The 19,381-nt window shown below is 39.5% G+C and overlaps 1 protein-coding gene across 1 annotated transcript; it reads left to right on the plus strand.

The window, feature by feature from the left end:
• Positions 1-497: 497 nt before the first annotated feature.
• mtch2 (mitochondrial carrier homolog 2) lies at positions 498-18,381 on the plus strand. Its single transcript, XM_040002204.1, has 13 exons — positions 498-630; positions 2,027-2,111; positions 2,249-2,355; positions 2,609-2,635; positions 7,125-7,181; positions 8,435-8,492; positions 8,595-8,646; positions 8,727-8,786; positions 12,564-12,657; positions 12,911-12,958; positions 13,035-13,102; positions 13,177-13,252; positions 17,671-18,381. Exons 1-13 carry the CDS (start codon positions 544-546, stop codon positions 17,755-17,757), a joined length of 906 nt encoding a protein of 301 aa, XP_039858138.1. The 5' UTR covers positions 498-543; the 3' UTR covers positions 17,758-18,381.
• The last annotated feature ends 1,000 nt before the right edge of the window (positions 18,382-19,381 follow it).

The raw sequence follows: 19,381 nt of genomic DNA on the forward strand, positions 1-19,381 counted from the left end.
GAAATGTATATCTTATATTCTTTGTATATTTTGTATGTTGTATAATGCTGTACCCTCGTGATTTTGTTTTCTACTGTCCCAGGCACCCGGGACAGCAAAATGAATTAATGTGTAGCAATTTCCCTTCAGCTCCACATTACAAAATTATTTATTTATGTATTTTTAGGGCCTTTATTTTGATAGCAGAGTTAGGACAGAGCTGGGTAAAAACACACTGGGCTTGGTGTGCTTTTTTCTACCTCCAGTGGGGGCTTCCCAGTATTTTTTGAGCCTTCCCACTGCTCTACAAAGGTGAATTTCACGTTCTCTCATCGTCACCAGCCAGTTTTACACACGTCTATAGAATTTCACTAACCTTTCATAGCAGACGCAACGTACCTGGCCTGCAACACTGGGCTGCCTCAGAACATGGTCTCAGAACGAAGGACATCGTTGTCATATCTCTTATAAACATTAGATGGCAGTGTTTTTCCCACGGACGTTATCTGCTCTCAGAAGCAAAACGAAATAGGAGAACTTCCGGTCTCTATCGACTCTCCAAAAATGGCGGATGTTTGTGGTCAAGTGTTATTGGGATCAGGGCTTACTGTGCTCTCCCATCCTTTGATGTACATTAAAGTCCTGATCCAGGTAAGAGGGGAGAGTTTGGACAGATTCTGTTACGTTTCCTTCCCGGGCCTGATTCAGACACTCTGTACTTATCGTTGTAAATACTGTAACTCTCGCTAGTATCTTACTAGAAGAGGAAATTGTCATTCATTTTCACAGCGTATTGCCTCGTTTACCAGTAGATTAGTAGGTTTGTAGCACACACAGAGACATTTAATAAATCTTGATAACTATTTATTTGAGAATATAGCAGGAACTGTCCCAGTAATAGGATCAGCCACATTGTTGTCCCGTCTGTTGTCCCTGTGACCTTCTGCTTCCTCATTGCTGTGCAATGGGCGGAATCCGTGTGTTAATCGAAAGTTAATAATTAACTGCAATGTTACCCTGCTTCATTTATATTCTGTGCGCAGATTGAATAAAAACAATCTGTGTTCTACAGACATAATTCTACACAGTTCGTACATGGCTTATTTTCCAAGAAAGCCAGCGGCGTTAAGTTGTTGAACTGCTAGAGATCACCGCCAGTTAGCTGCCAGCTGATTAGCTCCAACGCCGCTTTCTGTAGTGTTTTACACTGATGTCTTCAACACACCGTGTATATTCACAAGTTTGTCATCGGGAGAAACGTATACTGTTTGCTTCTCAGTTACGAATACTGCTAGCTCGATGCCTTTAGCGCCTGAAAAACATGAAAATAACGAGCACACAGGAGCTCCGGGGACGTTTGCTTAATTACAACCAGAAATAGCTTCATGTTGATCTTAATGACAGGATGAGTCATACGGAGCGATAGTTTTACTAGATGCTAACAGTTGTCTGCCTTGTGTATACCGCGTCCATATTTGTGGCAGTCGGCTAATCATCACCTGTGTGTTAAATATATGAATGCAGCACAGCGCGCACACTGGTGCCCTGTCAAACTTATGTGATCTCAGGAAACATAGTTTTGTAAAAGAAAAATAACCAAATAAGTGAATCAAAAGTCAAAATCATCATTAAAAAAATAAAGATTTGTCTGTCTGTCTTCTTGCTATATAGCATGTGATGTGTTCTGTCTCCATGGTCTCTCCACAGCACCATTCAGTACTGGACACAGTGCTTCTCTGCTCTGTGCAAATAATCCAAGTCTGTATGTGTTGGTAAAAGGCACAAGAGCAGATATCAAGCTCAGGGCTGTGCGCTATGACCATAATCTCATATCACGGTCTAAGATATTTACCGTTCTGACAACGATATAAATCACAAAAACTTAACATTTTTCTGTAAATTCTGTGAACCTCGGGCAACTCGACTTGCTTTTAGTGTTTCCAGGTGTTTTTGGTGTTTTGCTGTATTTCTCTAGGATACATAAAGTCAATGCTTGCCCCCTCCTATGGTACCCTCTCATTGTTTTTGGTGTTGTGTGTGTTATCAGGTAGGACATGAGCCACTCCCTCCCACCCTGGGTAGGAATTTATTTGGAAGACAAGTCTACCAGCTACCTGGACTGTTTGCTTATGGCAAGTTTGATTCTCGATATTTTTATAAATGGAGTTGGTAATAGTATCACTGTGCTTTGAACGATTGTATGTGGATATTTAACTTTGTAGTTTTACCACTATTTACACCGTGTCCTGCTCTGCACTAAATGTTTCAGCAAAACACATCATTAAGATTGATGGAAGAGCTGGTCTTTTCAAAGGACTTGGTCCGAGGCTTTGTGCAGGCACCATTGGCACACTCGTACACAGCAAAGTTGTACAGGTAAGCTGAATAGATGGGTTTGCCACAGAAAGATGTGATCAAACAACCAGTTTCTGTCCAGTCTTTTCTTTGAATTTTTTTAGGTGGTCATTTATTTCAATCATTTGTGATGCATACTAATGGCCTTCATAAATGAGCTATGTGCTGGGACTGACAATGGCATTGACTTTGAACTCCGTTTCTTGCCATCTGTGTTGTAAGTGTAACTGAAACTGTTCATTCTGGCAGCTTGATAACCTCTATCCTCTTCCAGAAATGTCAAGAACAAGGCACCCCACAGGTAAGTTTTTGTTTCTGATCCTGTTTGTAGTCACAGTATGATAAGTTCAAAATGTTCACTGACTCCCCATAAAATGCAGCAGTTTGGCCCCTTCAAGATCCTTTTCCTGTGCAGCAGCACTTCCTGCATTTCTATGTTAAAATCTGTTGTTCTTTCACTTCTGAGAACTTTAACAGACAATGTGCACTGTATTGCCTGCATCACTTATAGCAGAGCATCTAATACTGTTTTCAGGTTATTTTTGAAAATAAATGTGGTAGAAAAATTTGTAAAATAAAGTACATTTATTTTAGTAATTGAATAATCGATTGATTATTCCATTGATTAATCGAGTAATCAGATAAGAAATCCTTTTGCCTTATTAATGAGCAACCTGTCAAAAAGACACCACTAAACAAAAACTAAACCCTTTGATTGTATTTACATGTCATATGGTTTTGTTGTTGTTGTTTTTTTAAATAATGCGTTTTCACAAATGCAAAAATATATAATCGATATAAATAATAATAAAGTACAGTGAAAGTCAAATAAAATAAGATATATACGCAATCTAAACTAACGCGTAAAATATTTACCATAACTGTCATTTTGAAGGCTAACTGACATTAATAAGAAGTTTTTATATTGCTGAAAACAGGCCTTATGATGCTGCAGACATTAATTAATATTAATAATAACTAAGTGTCCAACCTAACAACCAGCAGGTCGGTGGTTCAGAGTTTACTGGCCGATACACATTTTTATTGGCTTGTGAAAAAAGCTTTTATTTTTATTTTTTAAATATGAATGTAATTTAATGAATGCACTATTAAACCGGGCTCGCAAAATCGCCCGTCCGGCTGTCATATAGCATGACGGGCGGGGCTGAGATAGATTTTGGTCCCCCACCGGAGATATCGCTAGCCCCGGGACATTAATATACCGTGTTACACCCCATGGTTCACCTCTGTTTACTGCAACTTTCGTTTCCATGTAAAAATAGGACAGCTGCCATCAGCCTTCAGCAACATGTATCATTTAACCAGTTTGTTTAAACTTTTATTTTTTAAAGGTTTGCTGTCTGTACGAAGCGCAGGTAAAGAGCAGACTGGAAGCTGGACGCATTACATTTAACTGGTCGCTTCTGCCAGGCTTCGGGATCTTTTTCAGTCTTAATTCCATATTAGTAGTCACTTGATCAAAAGTTTGTCATATACATACAAATATTTGTAACCATTAAGTATGGTTAACGTAAGTTGAACGTGACATGGAACAAATGTGAATGCAGAAAGTCACATTCACATGGGGATGATACATAATATGTAGGGAAGTTAACATAACAGTTATGCAATAAAAGATCAAAAGCCTTGATGTTGTATGTACAACCTGAATGCCATCTTAGACCAGGTGCCTGCAGTCCTATGAGAAGTGATTGACTCAGTGCCAGCTCATGGCAGTGTTTGACTGTCCAAGAATGCAACATAACCACCCTGAAATAGCACCTAACCACTGATAGCCAGAACGCCCAGAGTTGGCATATCACTGCTCACTTTTAGATCTTGATGCTGTTGGGACTTTCTCTCTGAAATGTCCCTCAGTCTTCCTCCGATATTCTGCTTTTGCCTCTGATATCTTTCTTGATATCTTTCTGTAGGTTGGATTTGGCACAGGGGTGGCTGTAGCTCAGGTAGCTCAGGTGGTAGAGCAGGTCACCTACTAATTTGAAGGTTGGTGGTTCGATCCCTGTGTGCTCCAGTCTGCATGCCAAATGTCAGTGGGCAAGATACTAACCTCAAGTTGCTCTCTGATGCATCCAATGGAGTATGAATGTTAGAAAGCACTTATGTAGGAAGAGAATACATAATGTATAATTATCTATCTGTCTATATTTAATGTAATTCCTTCTCTTCTAAACGTAAGGGCAGTGTTGGGGTCTCTCATAAACTGACATCCCTGGTCATCCATAGTTTCTTCTGATAACATCTGCCTCCTTTGTCCATCGTTATTCTGTACAGTTGTGGATGTAAAACAGGGCAGTGGGTGTGTAGGCTTCTATGTCCTACAAGGCAGCATGGGAGACGAGACTACAGCCGACCCCCTCCACTAAGTGATGGGATTGATCAGTGGGGGCCAGAAGGAAACAAATTAATCCAGTTGGTTTTTTGAAGAAGCAGAAATGCACTATGGATATGCACATCCCATATACTAGGAGTCTATGGGATGTGCCTATCTAGTTCATTTATGTCCCCAATGACGCACAGCTGGGGTTAGGTTGGAATACAGCAGCTGAACTATGTAGATAAGTCCTCACATGTCCTTTCCAAGAACCTCTGAACAGGCACATAGGCATGCATATACAGTACCAGTGAAAGGTTTGGACACACCTCCTCATTTAATGGTTTCTCTTTATTTTCACTACTCTCTATGTTGTAGATACATACTGAAGACATCAAATCTATGAAGCAAGATATATGGAAGTATATAGCAAGAAAAATCCATAAATCACTAAATGTTTCTTGTTTTTTTTTATGCTTTCCCAATCAAAAGTTTGACCACTTGATGGCGCCTACAATATTTTTCATGGTTGGGTCTTAAAAAGGTTTCAAGTAGAGCTTCAACATGCAACAAGAGGAAATGGGAGTAAGACAAAACAACATTTTGAGCATGCAATTTATTGACAACAGCACTGAAACTGAAACAAGCTGTTTTACAGCTGATCAAAAGTTTAGGTCCACATGCCTTTAAAAGGCCAAATCTAAGCAAAAATATGGATCGATGTCAGGCAGTCACACTGTCATAATGTTCTGATGGCAAAAATGTTTTCCTCTTTTGAACGAGATCAGGTTGCTGAACTGCATAAGCAGGGTGTCTCACAGCACGCCATCAATGCTGAGGTCAAGTCAAGGTTGAATTCAGAGTATTGATGTGTAAATAATTACATTTGAAAAAGGGGGTAGGAACAGGAAAAGTATAAGCTTCATCCTACTCCTTTTCAAACACACACGTTCTGCAGACATAGAAATATATATGAAAACTTGATGTTTTTAAGTTCTTTTCTTTTCTCTTTGTTATTTCAGTTAAATTTGCATGTTCAAAATAAAATTCTGTCAGAAAAACAAGCAAAACAAATTTACAATAAAACGTTTGAGGCAGAGCAAAGTCGCTGCGTTGATGTGTGCTGCCTTCAGCAAATGCTGCAATGAACTGAATAACTCAAGTAACTCGATTATTTCAAAAATATCCTTGTTGAAAATTCTTTGTCTTGATACTTTGTTTGTGACCCGTTCGTATTCATCACCATGTAAACGTGAGCAGTCCACCCACATCTCTGACGACAAATAGACCTGCCATAGAATCGTATTCAGGAATATAAAGCATAACAACATTAAGCCCATGCAGACCCCAGCTTTTAAACAGACTAACACACCAGCAGAAGTGACAGTGAAGCTGTCATAGTTTAACATACGTCTGCCCACACACACATACACACTGCGACGAGTCGTTACTCGCTAAAGAAAGAACGTAACTGCCAGCCAGTGACGCCTACGAGAAGCAGAGGTGAATCTAAAGGGGGGTGTGGGGTGCACTGTATTTATTTGTAAGGCTTGTGTAACATTTTTCAGATATAAAGTGAAATAACATTATATGATATTAATAAAATTGTGTTAATGTTCAAAAATATAAACATTGGTATTTTCAGCATACCAATATAAAAATGTACCTGGGCCAGTAAAACTAACCTGTTAGGCTGGAACCTTAATTATTATTATTAATAATAATAAAACTGCACTTTAGGAACCACAAACTGTTGCATCAAAGCCGAGGCAAGCTTCAGAATAGGCTTGCTTTTCATTATTGCAGCCACCCTGCACTCCTTTAAAGGCTCGCAGGTGCATAACTGACTCATTTACACTTAAACAGGCAAAGACACAAAGCACATACGCATGAACAAACACCAAACCTCGATCAGGAGATGCAATGCTGTTACAACTCTTTTGCATGCTACGAGTTTAAGAGACCCCCGCCCTAGTAACACAGTAAAGGGTCTATTAAAGGGAGTGAAGGGAATATTATTTATTACCTCTGTTTAACTTACATGCACACCTTATCTTACGATTACTGTACTTGAGATTTTTTTTTTCAATTTTTGCACTTAGGAAAGTGTTTTCTTCAAAAACGTTAATTTTATTATGACATAAATTCAATGACTGGGTTCAGGGCTTGTTTTGTTTGTTTTGGCAGATTTTGTAATGGAAATTTTTCAAAGACCTGTGTTTTGTTTTTTCATTTTTGGAGTAATCGGTTAAATACATTATTACTAAAATAATCTCCAGATGCAGCGCTACTTTTAACATGCTGGCCTTGGCCCACACTGACCCCACTTAACAAATGAATTGTGTGTTGCTCCTCATCGCTCTCCTCAGGCCATCTGTACACGATTTCTTAATAAGGGTATAAAGTGTCAAAATAATTTTCAGGATGGTGACGCTGAGGTTTCTCTGATTTCCAGATACTGGGAGGGCAGCAGAAGGATAAAAAGAGCTCTCTAGAGCAGGTTGTTAATGAGGTAAGACCTATGCAATCCCAAAGCTAAATCACAACACTACACAGCCACACTGGACTTCAGTCAAGTCTGGTCTAAGCACTTTACCTAATAAGGGCAAAACAAATACTGTTATTAAGGAAAAAGTGATAAAGTAAGCATTTTAGTAATACTTTAAGAAACTGAGCACACAGTTAATCAACACAGTATAATGTAAGACTGGGTATATTTAATTAATAAGCGTAAAGAATACTTCATTTGGCTAAAAGCAGAAGAACTGGGAGCAGCAGAAGCCCAAGGTGTAATTATCAGTAGTGAAAAACAGACACAGCAGCTGCAGTTACAGTGTGCACATAAAAGCTTGCACATACAGTTTGTCTTAGTCAAGTGTGTTAATGAATGTCTGATACAGACTGATCGTCGTGGCCCTGCCTGTGCTTTGTCAGCCTAACCACAGTGGAAAATGTCTGTAGTGATGGATGTGGGAACAAAGCTCAGGTTTCAAAGATGTTGACAAAATCTCATCAACCTCGTGTGTTGCCTCAGCAACAACTGGAACTGTGGCATCTCCATTCTTCAGTGGAGGCTTGTTTTGAAAAATACAGCATTTTATTTACAGCTCAAATACAACTCAGGCAATAACAATGTTAATTATACACAGAATGGACACAATTTCAACGTAAAACACTTGAAGTTGCACACACTAAATGCTGCTAGTCTGATATTAACCAGAGTTAGCTTGCTAACGCTTTCATACTCGCCACTGAGCAGAATGAAGTTCTGAAGATTACCCGATGCATCAGAATCAATTCCAACAAATATGCTTTGGTGACACAACTTTGTACAAATGTGAAAACAGCGGCACGTGTTGCAAGTCGCGTGATCAAGGTCAAGTATTAGCCTGAGCTCACTGCTGATTGGTTGTTACCATATTTGTTTCAAACCAAATGATGTGTCGATTATTTACATCAGGAAATATCTTTAAAAAATGATTTCTGCTTTCCTTTTCTAGCTGCGGCCACAATAACAAAGTATCACTACAAGTGTACTTTGAAGCTAAATCGTATTGTATTCAAAAACAAAGGCTTTAGACTAAACTGAAAATATAGGTTTCACATAATACAGTTAAGTTGAGTACAGATGATATTACATGGAAACTGTTAGTCATGATAATAACAAGCTGCACTTACAGTACTGTTGTTATAGTGCTGTTGATGCATTAATAGTACAATTCATCAATACTTGAACTTTAGTGACTTGTTGTGTGTTTTCAACAGACAACCAGGGAGATGGTTGCCCGCTCCTGTGCCACCATCGTCACACATCCCTTCCATGGTACAGCGTGACTCCGTTCAGACATTTTTAAATGATTCAGCACAGTATAATGCCTGCATACCTTTAGGAAGTCTGAAATGTTTCTCTTGACTTGTTTTTCAGTGATCACTTTGCGATGTATGGTGCAGTTCATTGGAAGAGAAACCAAATATAGGTAATTTTAGTATTTTAGTTGTGACACTAAATGAGAAGAGCCATGAGATTTATTAAGAGTTTACAAAATTGTGTTCTCAGTGGGGTGTTTGATTCCATCATCACAGTCTACAGAGAAGAAGGCATTCTGGGCTTCTTTGCGTAAGTGTGACACTATTTGTCTTTAGGACAACAGACACTTGTGTTGGACGTTAAGTGGATGACTTGGGCAATAAGAGAAAAAGATTGTTGCAGAAGTAGAAACTAAAGAAGCTTCCTTCAGTGTGTCATCAAAGAGGGAGTTGCCGAAACTGTTTTATTAGTAATTTAGTAATATTATTATCTCCTTTTTTTATAACAATGACAGAAAAATCTAAATCTTGTCTTGCTGGCAATAAATTGTTATTTTTGGTAGTAAAATGTTTGTGACAGGATTGTATCTCTATATGCACCTCTGTCTCTCTCAGCCATGATGCCAGGGGAAGTGCTATGTGAATGGCTCCATAATTGGCACAGTACCAAAACATTATGCTGTACATTGTTCTTTGTCCTGTAGATGATGATTTTCATTTCTTTTACACATTTGAGTAGTGTATGCATGACAAACTGAAAAGTTATATATATATTCTAGTTTTTCAGGTTTTAGTCACAGTTCTTTTCGGACCTCTACACGCAGAATTCCCCAATAACACAAATTGACTTTCATATACGTTTCTTTTTAAAGCTCTAGTCTGGAGTATTTTAGGTTGTCTGAAAATGCAGTGAAAAGAGCATTTTCCACATTAAGGCACCTGGCACATGCATGGATTGCTTAGATGACAGTTAATACCAATTTTCCCTCCTCTTAGTAAATCCAGTAATAACTCGCCCACAGTACTGTCAACATTCTGTAGTGTAGACGTCGACAGTTTTTAGGGACTTGTAGACGTGTGAACCTGGTTGAGTTGAAGGAGCAAACCACGCCAAGCTTACTTTCAATAACTAGAACCAAACAGGTTCAGTTTTCATGTCCTAAATAAAATAAAATTAGACAAAAATAGACGACATTGCTGTAGAAGGTGAGATTTCCAGTAGGTATGCACTCTTATGCCGGGCAAGTGCAGACTGAAAATGACATATTTCAGATGTGAATCCCATTTTAAAGTTTGGTTGAATGTTTTTGAATTCTTATTATTGTTTGGTAGTTGGAATGTGTTGAGTAGATCTGACGTTGCACAATAATATTATTAATAATAACAGTGTGAAGGTTTGAGTGGAAAACTGATTTAGAAATTTGCTGTCAGAGAGACGAGTCAGGAATGTTTGGGGAAGCTGGTTCAGTGTTTGGCCACATGTTGAGTTATTCCTTTCAGATACATCCTGTCCGGTCTGTCTCAGACATGCTGAGAGCTTGTGTCGTCCTTGACAGCTTTGTTAATCAGTATCCTGTAGTTTCAGCTGTTGCCTCTGTGTCTGTCGCTGCCTGCCTGGACAACCCCGAAACTGTTTACAGCCATATTTTTTGCATCGTGTTGATGGTCAGTGTAGTGGCTGTATTTATTTCTTAAAAGTTCTCTCTTTCTCTTATATTGAAAATAACGACACTACGACAGCGTTGCTGGTAGCAACACACCCAGGGTGTGGTTCCGCCGTCCGCGTGTTTATTTTCCACATAAACCTTTTCACAATAAAAATAAATGTGAAATAATGAAAATATACATTATCCTCAAACATCAAGTTTTAGAATATGCATCAAACAAATTCCTGCTTTTTCTTTGAGGTAATTATAAATGGTGCTATAGTCCCCGTGTGGATGCAGGCACAGAGAACAACCATGGCCAGTAAAACTGAGGCAGAAGCAGGCGGCTCCAAACAGACCAGTCAAAACAAACTGAGGACCTTATTCCTAGACGAGGGGCTCCCTCTGTAGCATGGACAGGGTTTGGCTATGAAATAATTTGCATAGTACGGTTTTCTGGTCCGTCTGACATGGACCAGAAAACTCTTCTACCACCTACGCAAGAATCACGTGAAGGAGTACGGAGCGAGTTCATGGATGAAAAACAACAAAGATCCATCAGGTGCTCAAATAGACCTTTGCTTGCCTTCTAGCTGGTGTTCGGCACTGCAGTGAATCTTGCACCAAGTCTCAGGAGAACTTGGTTCACGGGCAATTCTCTCTTTCTTCATTGATCATAATAAAAAAACAAAACCGTTTGCATATTAACGTCTTGACATGAAAGATCGCCGTTTATTATACATTATGATCAGACAATTGGCATTCAGACTTTAACCATACATTTATATAGTGGTTTATTCTATAGCCTTTTTTTGTTATATAATATTTTTTTAATCTGAAAAAATATTGTTCTCATAAATATACACAAATTACTTGTATGTAAGTGCATCTTCCAACAATTGTTGCAGTGATGCACCTTGAGCCTCATTTCCTGAAGTCAGGGCTCCCAACATATGCATTGAAATGCTCATTCATTCTTGATATTGTTGCAGTTACTTATTAGCAGATCATCAGTTGTCACAGTGCTAGAACTTGAAATCCAATTGAATCAAAACAGATCCCCTGGAAAATACTGGATCCCATATTTGATACAATATGAAATATTTCCTGTTATTCAGATTTGATCTTTGCTGGCTGCTTAAATCCTTCCTAAAGTGTTCTGGACATTAACTACTTCATCTGTTCAGTAAGTGGGAGAGTTGTGTGACATCCTGTTTGCAGCGGTGCTGTGTGAGGTTGTGTAGCAGCTGAAGGAGTCAAAGGCAGCACTGGATAAAGTTTCACAGGACTATTCAGCTCAGTATTGATTTTTATTACATGAATCTATCGACTATTCTATCGATTAATTGGCTAAGAAATATTTTTGTCTTATCAATGAGCGATAGTAAATGATCAAGCACAGGTTTCACAGTGAATTTCTCGTTGGTTTTCATTTTAGAAACTGCAGTGTTTTTGTTTCATCTGTAATCTGTTTCAGTGGCTCCTTTAAAGGATGATGTGGTGAAGCAAACATTAGCATTCTGAAGTTTGCCTTGTGCTTTGACGTAAAGTTATTGTGCTGCTGAAAACAAGATTTTATGATAAATTAATATTAACGATAATTGGGTGTACGACCTAACAACCTTCAGGTCAGTGGCTCTGAGTTTACTGGCTTGTGAAAGACGCTTTAATTTTAGATAATAATATGAAGACCTGCCACCTGTACTCGCGTTCATTTAAAATAGGAAGGTTGGTCTCAACATTCAGAAAGTTGTACAACTGAAACTAAGCTAACAGTTCATCTGCGTGTGTTTGTGCAACTCCTGGAGGCTACAGTCGATTTTTCGCTGTGTGAAACAAACGGCGCTGAATGAAGCAGCTACACATATTCTTTGTTTTTATCATGTCAGAGTTTGCTGATCAGGACTCTGATTACACAAACAACGCTGCTTTTTTGAATATGTGAAACCCGTTCTCTTCAGCTGAGCTCTTTGCTCCTCGCAGTGTGTAAAACAGACTCCAGCTCTTTGTTAGACTGTGCCAGCGTCGTCATCATCACTGCTGCTGTTGTGGTATCAGTGTGTGTCAGGCATTATATTCACACACTGCTAATAAATACGTTGTATTGAGTCTGTTTTTAGTTTAGTAAATGTGGCTGAAATGCTCGTGTTCGAGTTTCCATGGTAACAGTGGCGCTGCAGAGGGGTCCCTTAACGACGCATCGAAGCAAAGAACTTTTTGTAGTCGAATTATTCGAAATACTCAGTGAATTGTTGCAGCACCATATCTGAGTATCTCTTGTTTTTCTTCAGGCCAATGACAGTGAGTTAAGCTAACATCATTGCAGCCAGTGTTAGGCTTCAGTCTCCAAACAACCCAGTGTTTGATCATAGTATCTCTACTTTTTTCTCTTTTATCTAAGGCGTGTGTATCTTTATTTGTTTGTGTTTCCTTTTTCCTAGTGGTTTGATTCCTCGCCTGCTGGGTGATGTCCTTTCTCTGTGGATTTGTAACCTGCTGGCTCACCTCATCAATACATATGCCATTGATGACTCGGTATACTATGTCCTTCAGTTAGGGGGTTCTGTAATCTAAATACCTTTTTCCTAAATACCTGAAATTCAAGTTAGTGCATGCAAAAAATCAAAACAAAAACGCAACAGCCATCTTTTGTTTGTTAGATTTTTTTCATTGTATGTTTAGGTAACTACTTTTTTGTATCGCACTGACATAGATCTTGAGGGTTTTTGTCAAGCAGTCTTAAATTGAGGCTCTAACACAGACTAATAGTGACTCTTCTTCTGAACAGATGAGTCACACAGGAGAAATCAAGAACTGCTCTCAGGCGATGACAGGGGTGAGTGTAACAGACGGTGTCAGTGCAGCAGGCTGTTTGTGGCTCAGTCTCATGCTGTTCATCCTCTTTCTTGCAGTTCTTTGCCAGCATGCTCACCTATCCTTTTGTTTTGGTGTCAAACATAATGGCTGTCAATAACTGTGGGTAAGTTAGCTCGTCATGTTCTGCTGTCAAGCTTGCTAAATTCAAGCAGACTCATATTATAACTTTCTCATTAGGCTTGCTGGAGGCAGAACTCCCTATGCGTCAGTATATCCCACCTGGGTGGACTGCTGGATGCATCTTAGCAGAGAGGCAAGTATATAACTAATCCAGCTCCTTTCAAACATTTGCTCAGTAGTAACGATTCACAAAGATGGGTTGAACCAAACAGGCTGGCAACCTTCTCAGCTGCTGTGCATACACCACTGTACTTTCTGTGTCAACAAGGCACCGAAAGTTTGGTTCATCCTGATGGGCTTTGAGGTAAAGGTCATTTTGCAGTGTTACAATTTCCACCTGTCCAGCATCCAAGCTGAACATCGCACTGAGCAATGCACGTTGTTTCCACGTTCATGAAAGGTTTGGAAATGAACATCACACTTGGCTTAAACTGATCAAGGTCCCAAAACCTGTTCTCAAAGTCTTGTCCAAGTCTGTTTATGACTTAAGAGTACTTTTCTGCAACTTTGTCAAAAGTCTCAGATGCAGAAGCATTGTCTTTTCAGCACAGAGAGGAAGTGGAGCACCTTTTTTCTCTGTAAATGCACAGAGAAAAATGTCCCTCTGGGCTGTAAATGCATTTAAAGCACTTATGTCAGCAACAGTCTTACCTTTGCCTTGCAGCTTTCAGTTTCCCAGTAATGTCCTTTAAAATGAAAGGTCAAGTGTCCACTCGGAGTACCCCAGCATAAAGTTTAGGAACTCCGTGTCACCTTTTCAGTGAGGGATGAATCCTGTATGTTGGCTGATCATAGCAGGAGCCCTGTCGGTGGTCACTGATACCAGCTTTTCCACCGGTACCTTTTTCTCTGTGAAAAACTCCTTCACAGCGTTATAGATGTCAACTCCTCATAGACCTCATAGTTGTCTTTGGTGACAGTAGTGTCAGAAGTTCTTCTTTTGTGGAGAAATCGTCAAATACCATCCAGATGAAGACCATCAGCTGTGCTGCTGCTGTCCACAGACTTGTTACACTGGATGCTAAACCACCTGCACTTTGCCTGATCCCAGTCCAGCTGATCAGCCAAGTTCCCGGACATAGCCGACTCTCTTCTAACTATTGTAGTTGCCCCCAGTTGGACATTGGAGAGAATGGAGATTACATCAGTTCCATATTTCTCCTCTTTAAGCACAGTTTTTGCAATTATCATGATTGCTTCTTTGAAAACCTTCCCGTCTGAAAATGCCTTCTTTTTCTTAATCAAGAAATGTGTAGCTCTAAATGAGGCTTTTTGGGAGTTTTTCACAGTTCTCGTGAAAAAAGACTGCTGTTTGCTCAAACCTGCCTTTAACTCGCGGGCTGTTTCTGCTCATAGTGTGCTGCCCATCGGGTAGTGAGCATGGCAGCTTGTGTGACACGTTCAGAAACGTCTCTCCACATGAATCGTTCACAGTAGTGAAAACTCTTCCTCTAATTCACTGTGAAATTGATGTTTTCTTTTTCTTTCTTACTTCTTCTTTACACTTTTTTTTACTTATGTGTTTATACACCACCTGCATTTAATTATTACTAATTTCTGTCTCTTCCAAAACGTGTCTTTTGTCCTGTCTTCTTCCCCTCACCCCCAACCAACAGATGGCTGCCACTCCCTGAGCCTGGTTCTGCCAGAGCATATTTATATATGTATAAATATCTGAGTTCAGTTGAATTCAATGGACCATGGTGCAGTAGTTACTAGAGATGGACCGATCCGATATTACGTATCGGTATCGGTCCGATACTGACCTAAATTACTGGATCGGATATCGGAGAGAAAAAAAAAAAGTAATCCGATCCATTAAATATCACGAAAGCACCTCACAAAACTTGCAACACGCCGTAACTCGCCTCAGAACGTTAGCACGTCCGAGCAGTATGCATCACGTGATAGAGCGGCTGTGGCATGCGGGACCTGTCGGTGGTCTGGATAGCATTTGGAGCTTCGCTAGCAACCCGGCATTTCATCTCCGACAAAGTTATCCCGAGAGAAGTAAAGCAAGTGTGTAAGTCCATCTCTGAATGTTTGTAAAGCATTCCTGCGTTAAGCTTAACAAACGATATATGGAGCGACTGCCTCTCTCGCCCTCTCCCTCTCTCTCTCTCCTGCTGCTACTTCAATCATGAAACTGATCAATGATCAGCTGATCGGCTTTTCTCTTGTTTGTTTTTGGCCCACTTTGCACCAGAAAGAGGAAACCAGTGGCTGAACAACAGCAGCACGTTTAAGCTTGATCAGCTGCTGTTAGAATGTATTTAATATTACTTTCTACACCAGGATCTTTTTCTACAGCTGACAGCTGGTAACTGTGCAGGGGCGGATCTAGCAAAGTTTAGCCAGGGGGGCCGACAGGGCATGAACAGGGAAAAGGGGGCACAGAGACATACTTTTCTTATTCTCATTTAAAATGTCGAGCTTTTAATAAATAATTATCTGAATCTTACACCCAAAGTTTTAATCTGATGTAAAATGTATAGAAGTCCGTTACTGTATATAGTAACTGTTAACTCATTCACTGCCATTGACGATAGACGTCAATGGCAGTGAATGAGTTAAGTCTAATACACCCTAGTAAGCTATAGTACTTTTTCCTTTGGGAAGGTACCATCTGTGCAGTCTGCAGTTCTGTAGAAGAAAGATGTTGAATCTATTTAATATTTCTTGAAAAATAATTGATTTCTGTGCATTTTTTTTTTCACACTGCATCAAATTAAGGTTGATTACGTCGATTAAGCATCATGAGGTGGAGCGTGAGGGGTGGTTCCCTATTTTTTTTTAATTTTTGTTGTTGCTGGGAGTTGGAACCCTATTAGTTAGGTTGCTTAATATTTATGCTAAGTACTCTTTAAAATACCAGAATAGGGAGGATGGTGTAGGTTTGAGTTTATCAGATTGATCAGTATTGCTGAACTATGAAATATTTTTTTTTGCATACAGGTATAACAGAATAGCTTTAGTGTAGTTGTTGTTTTAAACTTGAGTATGAACTTATACAAAATGCAGCAAGATATTTAAAAAACAGTTTTGTTGATTAAAAAACACTATATCGGATTCATATCGGTATCGGCAGATATCCAAATTTATGATATCGGTGTCGGACATAAAAAAGTGGTATCGTGCTATCTCTAGTAGTTACCACTGTTGCCGCACAGCAACAAGGTCCTGAGTTCGGCTGCAGCATCTCACCGGGGCCTTTCTGTGCAGATCTGCATGGACGTCATTCAAACATTATACGGGCCACAAGAATTTGCACTTTTATTGACTACAGCCATATTTTATATGTTTTGTTTTTTTTCCACAAGAGCAGTTTAAGTTTGATGAAAAATTAGATTTTTCATGGGATTTTCCCACCACTGCACGATCATGTGACCTGCTCTAAAAACAGTTTGGAAAATGTCTTTTTTTCCCACCCAAACCTTTTGTCTACATGTATAATATATACTTCGAAATGTAGCTGTTGTTGCCCTCTTTCATCCAGTGTAATTCCTCTTGAGCTGGGATTTATGGTTCTCTCACAAATGCTATCAAAGCACAGACTCCTCCCTGTCCCTCTCCTATATGCATCTCCTATTTTAAATTGGAGTCCTAACACTTTATCTCCCCACTAGGCGATTGTGGCTCAAGAGTTGAGAGTTCGTCTTGTAATCGGAAGGTTGCCGGTTCGAGCCCCGGCTTGGACAGTCTCGGTCGTTGTGTCCTTGGGCGAGACACTTCACCCGTTGCCTACTGGTGGTGGTCACAGGGCCCGGTGGCGCCAGTGTCCGGCAGCCTCGCCTCTGTCAGTGTGCCCCAGGGTGGCTGTGGCTACAATGTAGCTGCCATCACCAGTGTGTGAATGTGTGTGTGACTGGGTGGATGACTGGTTGTGTAACACGCTTTGGGGTCCTTAGGGACTAGTAAAAGCGCTATACAAATACAGGCCATTTACCACTAACATGCAGTCTTTAAATAAAACCTACATAACAGTTAAGGATTAAAAATATTTCTTTTCTGCTCATTTGATGCCAGTTCCCTTCTCTGTCACAGACGCAGACACACAACAGATATTTTGCAAATGTTCTTTTTCTATTTGAGATTCTTGAATTTAGACATTTTAAAACACATAATTTCACTCTTCAAGTAATTTCAAGAATTTAGGCTTTCAGATTTGTTTGTGGCCAAATTTTCTTTTGTCATTAGTCAACTTTCTAATGCACATTTAACTTCTACAACTACTTTCCAAGAAAGGTGAGAAAAAGAGCACCTTTGTTCTGAAGTACTACCGACTGATTTGCAATCACGATGCCAGGGTAGTGAGTCAGTCACGTGACTGAAAACTATGGATTGTTTTATGACAACTGACCCAGCAGCATCACTCAGAATTTCTTCAGAAATGTTCTTTTCTAGTTCTGTCTTTCGGTCATGCATTATGTATGTTTTATTCTTGTACAGCACTTTGGTCAACGCTCCTGTTGTAATTAAATGTGCTATATAAATAATTAAACTATGTGTAAACTGACTATTACTAACACTTCCTACCTCTTTTCATTACAGGGCAACATGAGCAGAGGCAACAGTTTATTTTTCCGAAAGCTTCCAGCAGGAAAGACATACGCAGTCGACCAGAAGAGATTTTTCTAAAGCTTCAGGAGCGCTGAAATGAACATAGTTGTGATAATAAAACAAAAATCCAATATTGCCTGATTTGGGAATTGGACAGTCAGCTTTTTGTATGCATTCGTTTGCCCTGAATTAGTTTTTTTTTCCTTAACAGCTTGCCAGCTTAGGAACTGAACAGTTTTAGTTAACTGCAGAAAGATTGTTTAAATGAAATGACAAAAATATTAAAGGGCAGAGCTGTAAGACAGTGACATGTTTTTAAAATATGAACTGCCTTTCTACTTCCACATTTACAAAAACTAAAGCTGGCATAATGATTATGTAATTTTTTCCCTTCATGTTTTCTTTTTTGTTTTTTATGCATTTGGTAATGTCTAAGATTTGCCACGTTAATGATCATGTGGGATCTCTTTTCATCTGGTATTGTATTGATGTAATTATTCTGAAGGTGACCTCTGAGTGCATGTGTAAAGATAATTGGGGGTGAGGACAAGTGGTGGTGGTGGTGTTTCTGAAGTATATACACTGAGACATGTGTAGAGCGGTCTGGGTGGACTCGACACCTGAGGACTCTGAAAAATGAAAGTACTTTAGCTCCTGATTGACCCAAATAAAAGGAAAAAAATGTCTTTCCTGTAAAAGGTTTTTGGGAAGTATGTTATGTGAAGTGGTACAAGTGTACAGATGTTTCATTTTTAACATAGTGTGGCACTTATATGTGCAGAGCCATTGGCACATACAGTTGAGAGGCAGTTGGGGGGGCACTGACTCCTCTGGTTGTTGAATGACAGTCAGTTTGTTCAGAATCTTAAATGTTCCTGCTGCTGCACTCTTCTGAACAGAGATATCTGATGATGTGCCTGTAATCTGCTGGTGCCAAGTATAAAACTGTCTGGAAGTCCCTCAGGATCTAAGACTTTTGGGACCTTCTCGACTACCTTCGTCTCGGGAACTTCTAATCGACCTCCTAGGACCCGGCGTCCATATATGTGGACGTCATATTTTGGGTTGTCTAGACCAAAATACAAAATCTTGCTCTATAACGGCCTGATATCCACTTACGAGGACATTATACTGTAGCTGTTCTATCAAATTTAAAGCAAATCTCATTTTTCTCCGAAACAAAAATCAGGTAAAAAAAAAAAAAAATCACGTAATTCTTTGTTTTTACATTCATCAGGTTCCAATCAGCCCAAATAGCAAAATAGAAATTGAAAATGCATGCCATGAAAGAGTTTGGGTCTTAGTAGGTTAATATGCAGCACCAATGTTCCTCTAGACAATTTCAGTGGAACCCTGACTTACGAATACCCCGTTTCACGAAAAAGTCAAGTTACAAAGGCACTGAACGGCAATATTTTTGACCGTGTTGCAGCAAAATGCCCGAGTAACGAAATCCGCTGGTACAGGCCGATGTACCTCAACAGAGGCTGTCTTAATTTTACAGTAAAGTTTCCTTGTAATCATTGATTTTTAAAAAAGTTATGTTGTTCATTTTTCTCAAAACGTCTTGTTTAGAGCCTTCTCTATCCCAGCAAAGTTTGTCTGCATTTGTGATTATGATGAAATTAGCCTTTTGTCAGATTTTCAGTGCAGTTTGCTGTGCCTTGGTGAGGTTATGTTTTATTTTCCATTGTCTTTTATG

This window comes from Simochromis diagramma, unplaced genomic scaffold (genome assembly GCF_900408965.1).
Source record: "Simochromis diagramma unplaced genomic scaffold, fSimDia1.1 OVJJ01000430.1, whole genome shotgun sequence".
In the NCBI taxonomy this organism is placed as follows: Eukaryota; Metazoa; Chordata; class Actinopteri; order Cichliformes; family Cichlidae; genus Simochromis; species Simochromis diagramma.

Coding starts and splice junctions, on each gene's coding strand:
- mtch2 (XM_040002204.1), top strand. CDS start 544: ATGGCGGATGTTTGTGGTCAAGTGTTATTGGGATCAGGGCTTACTGTG. Junction 8,493..8,594: donor CGTCACACATCCCTTCCATG/GTACAGCGTGAC, acceptor CTTGTTTTTCAG/TGATCACTTTGCGATGTATG. Junction 8,647..8,726: donor GGAAGAGAAACCAAATATAG/GTAATTTTAGTA, acceptor TTGTGTTCTCAG/TGGGGTGTTTGATTCCATCA.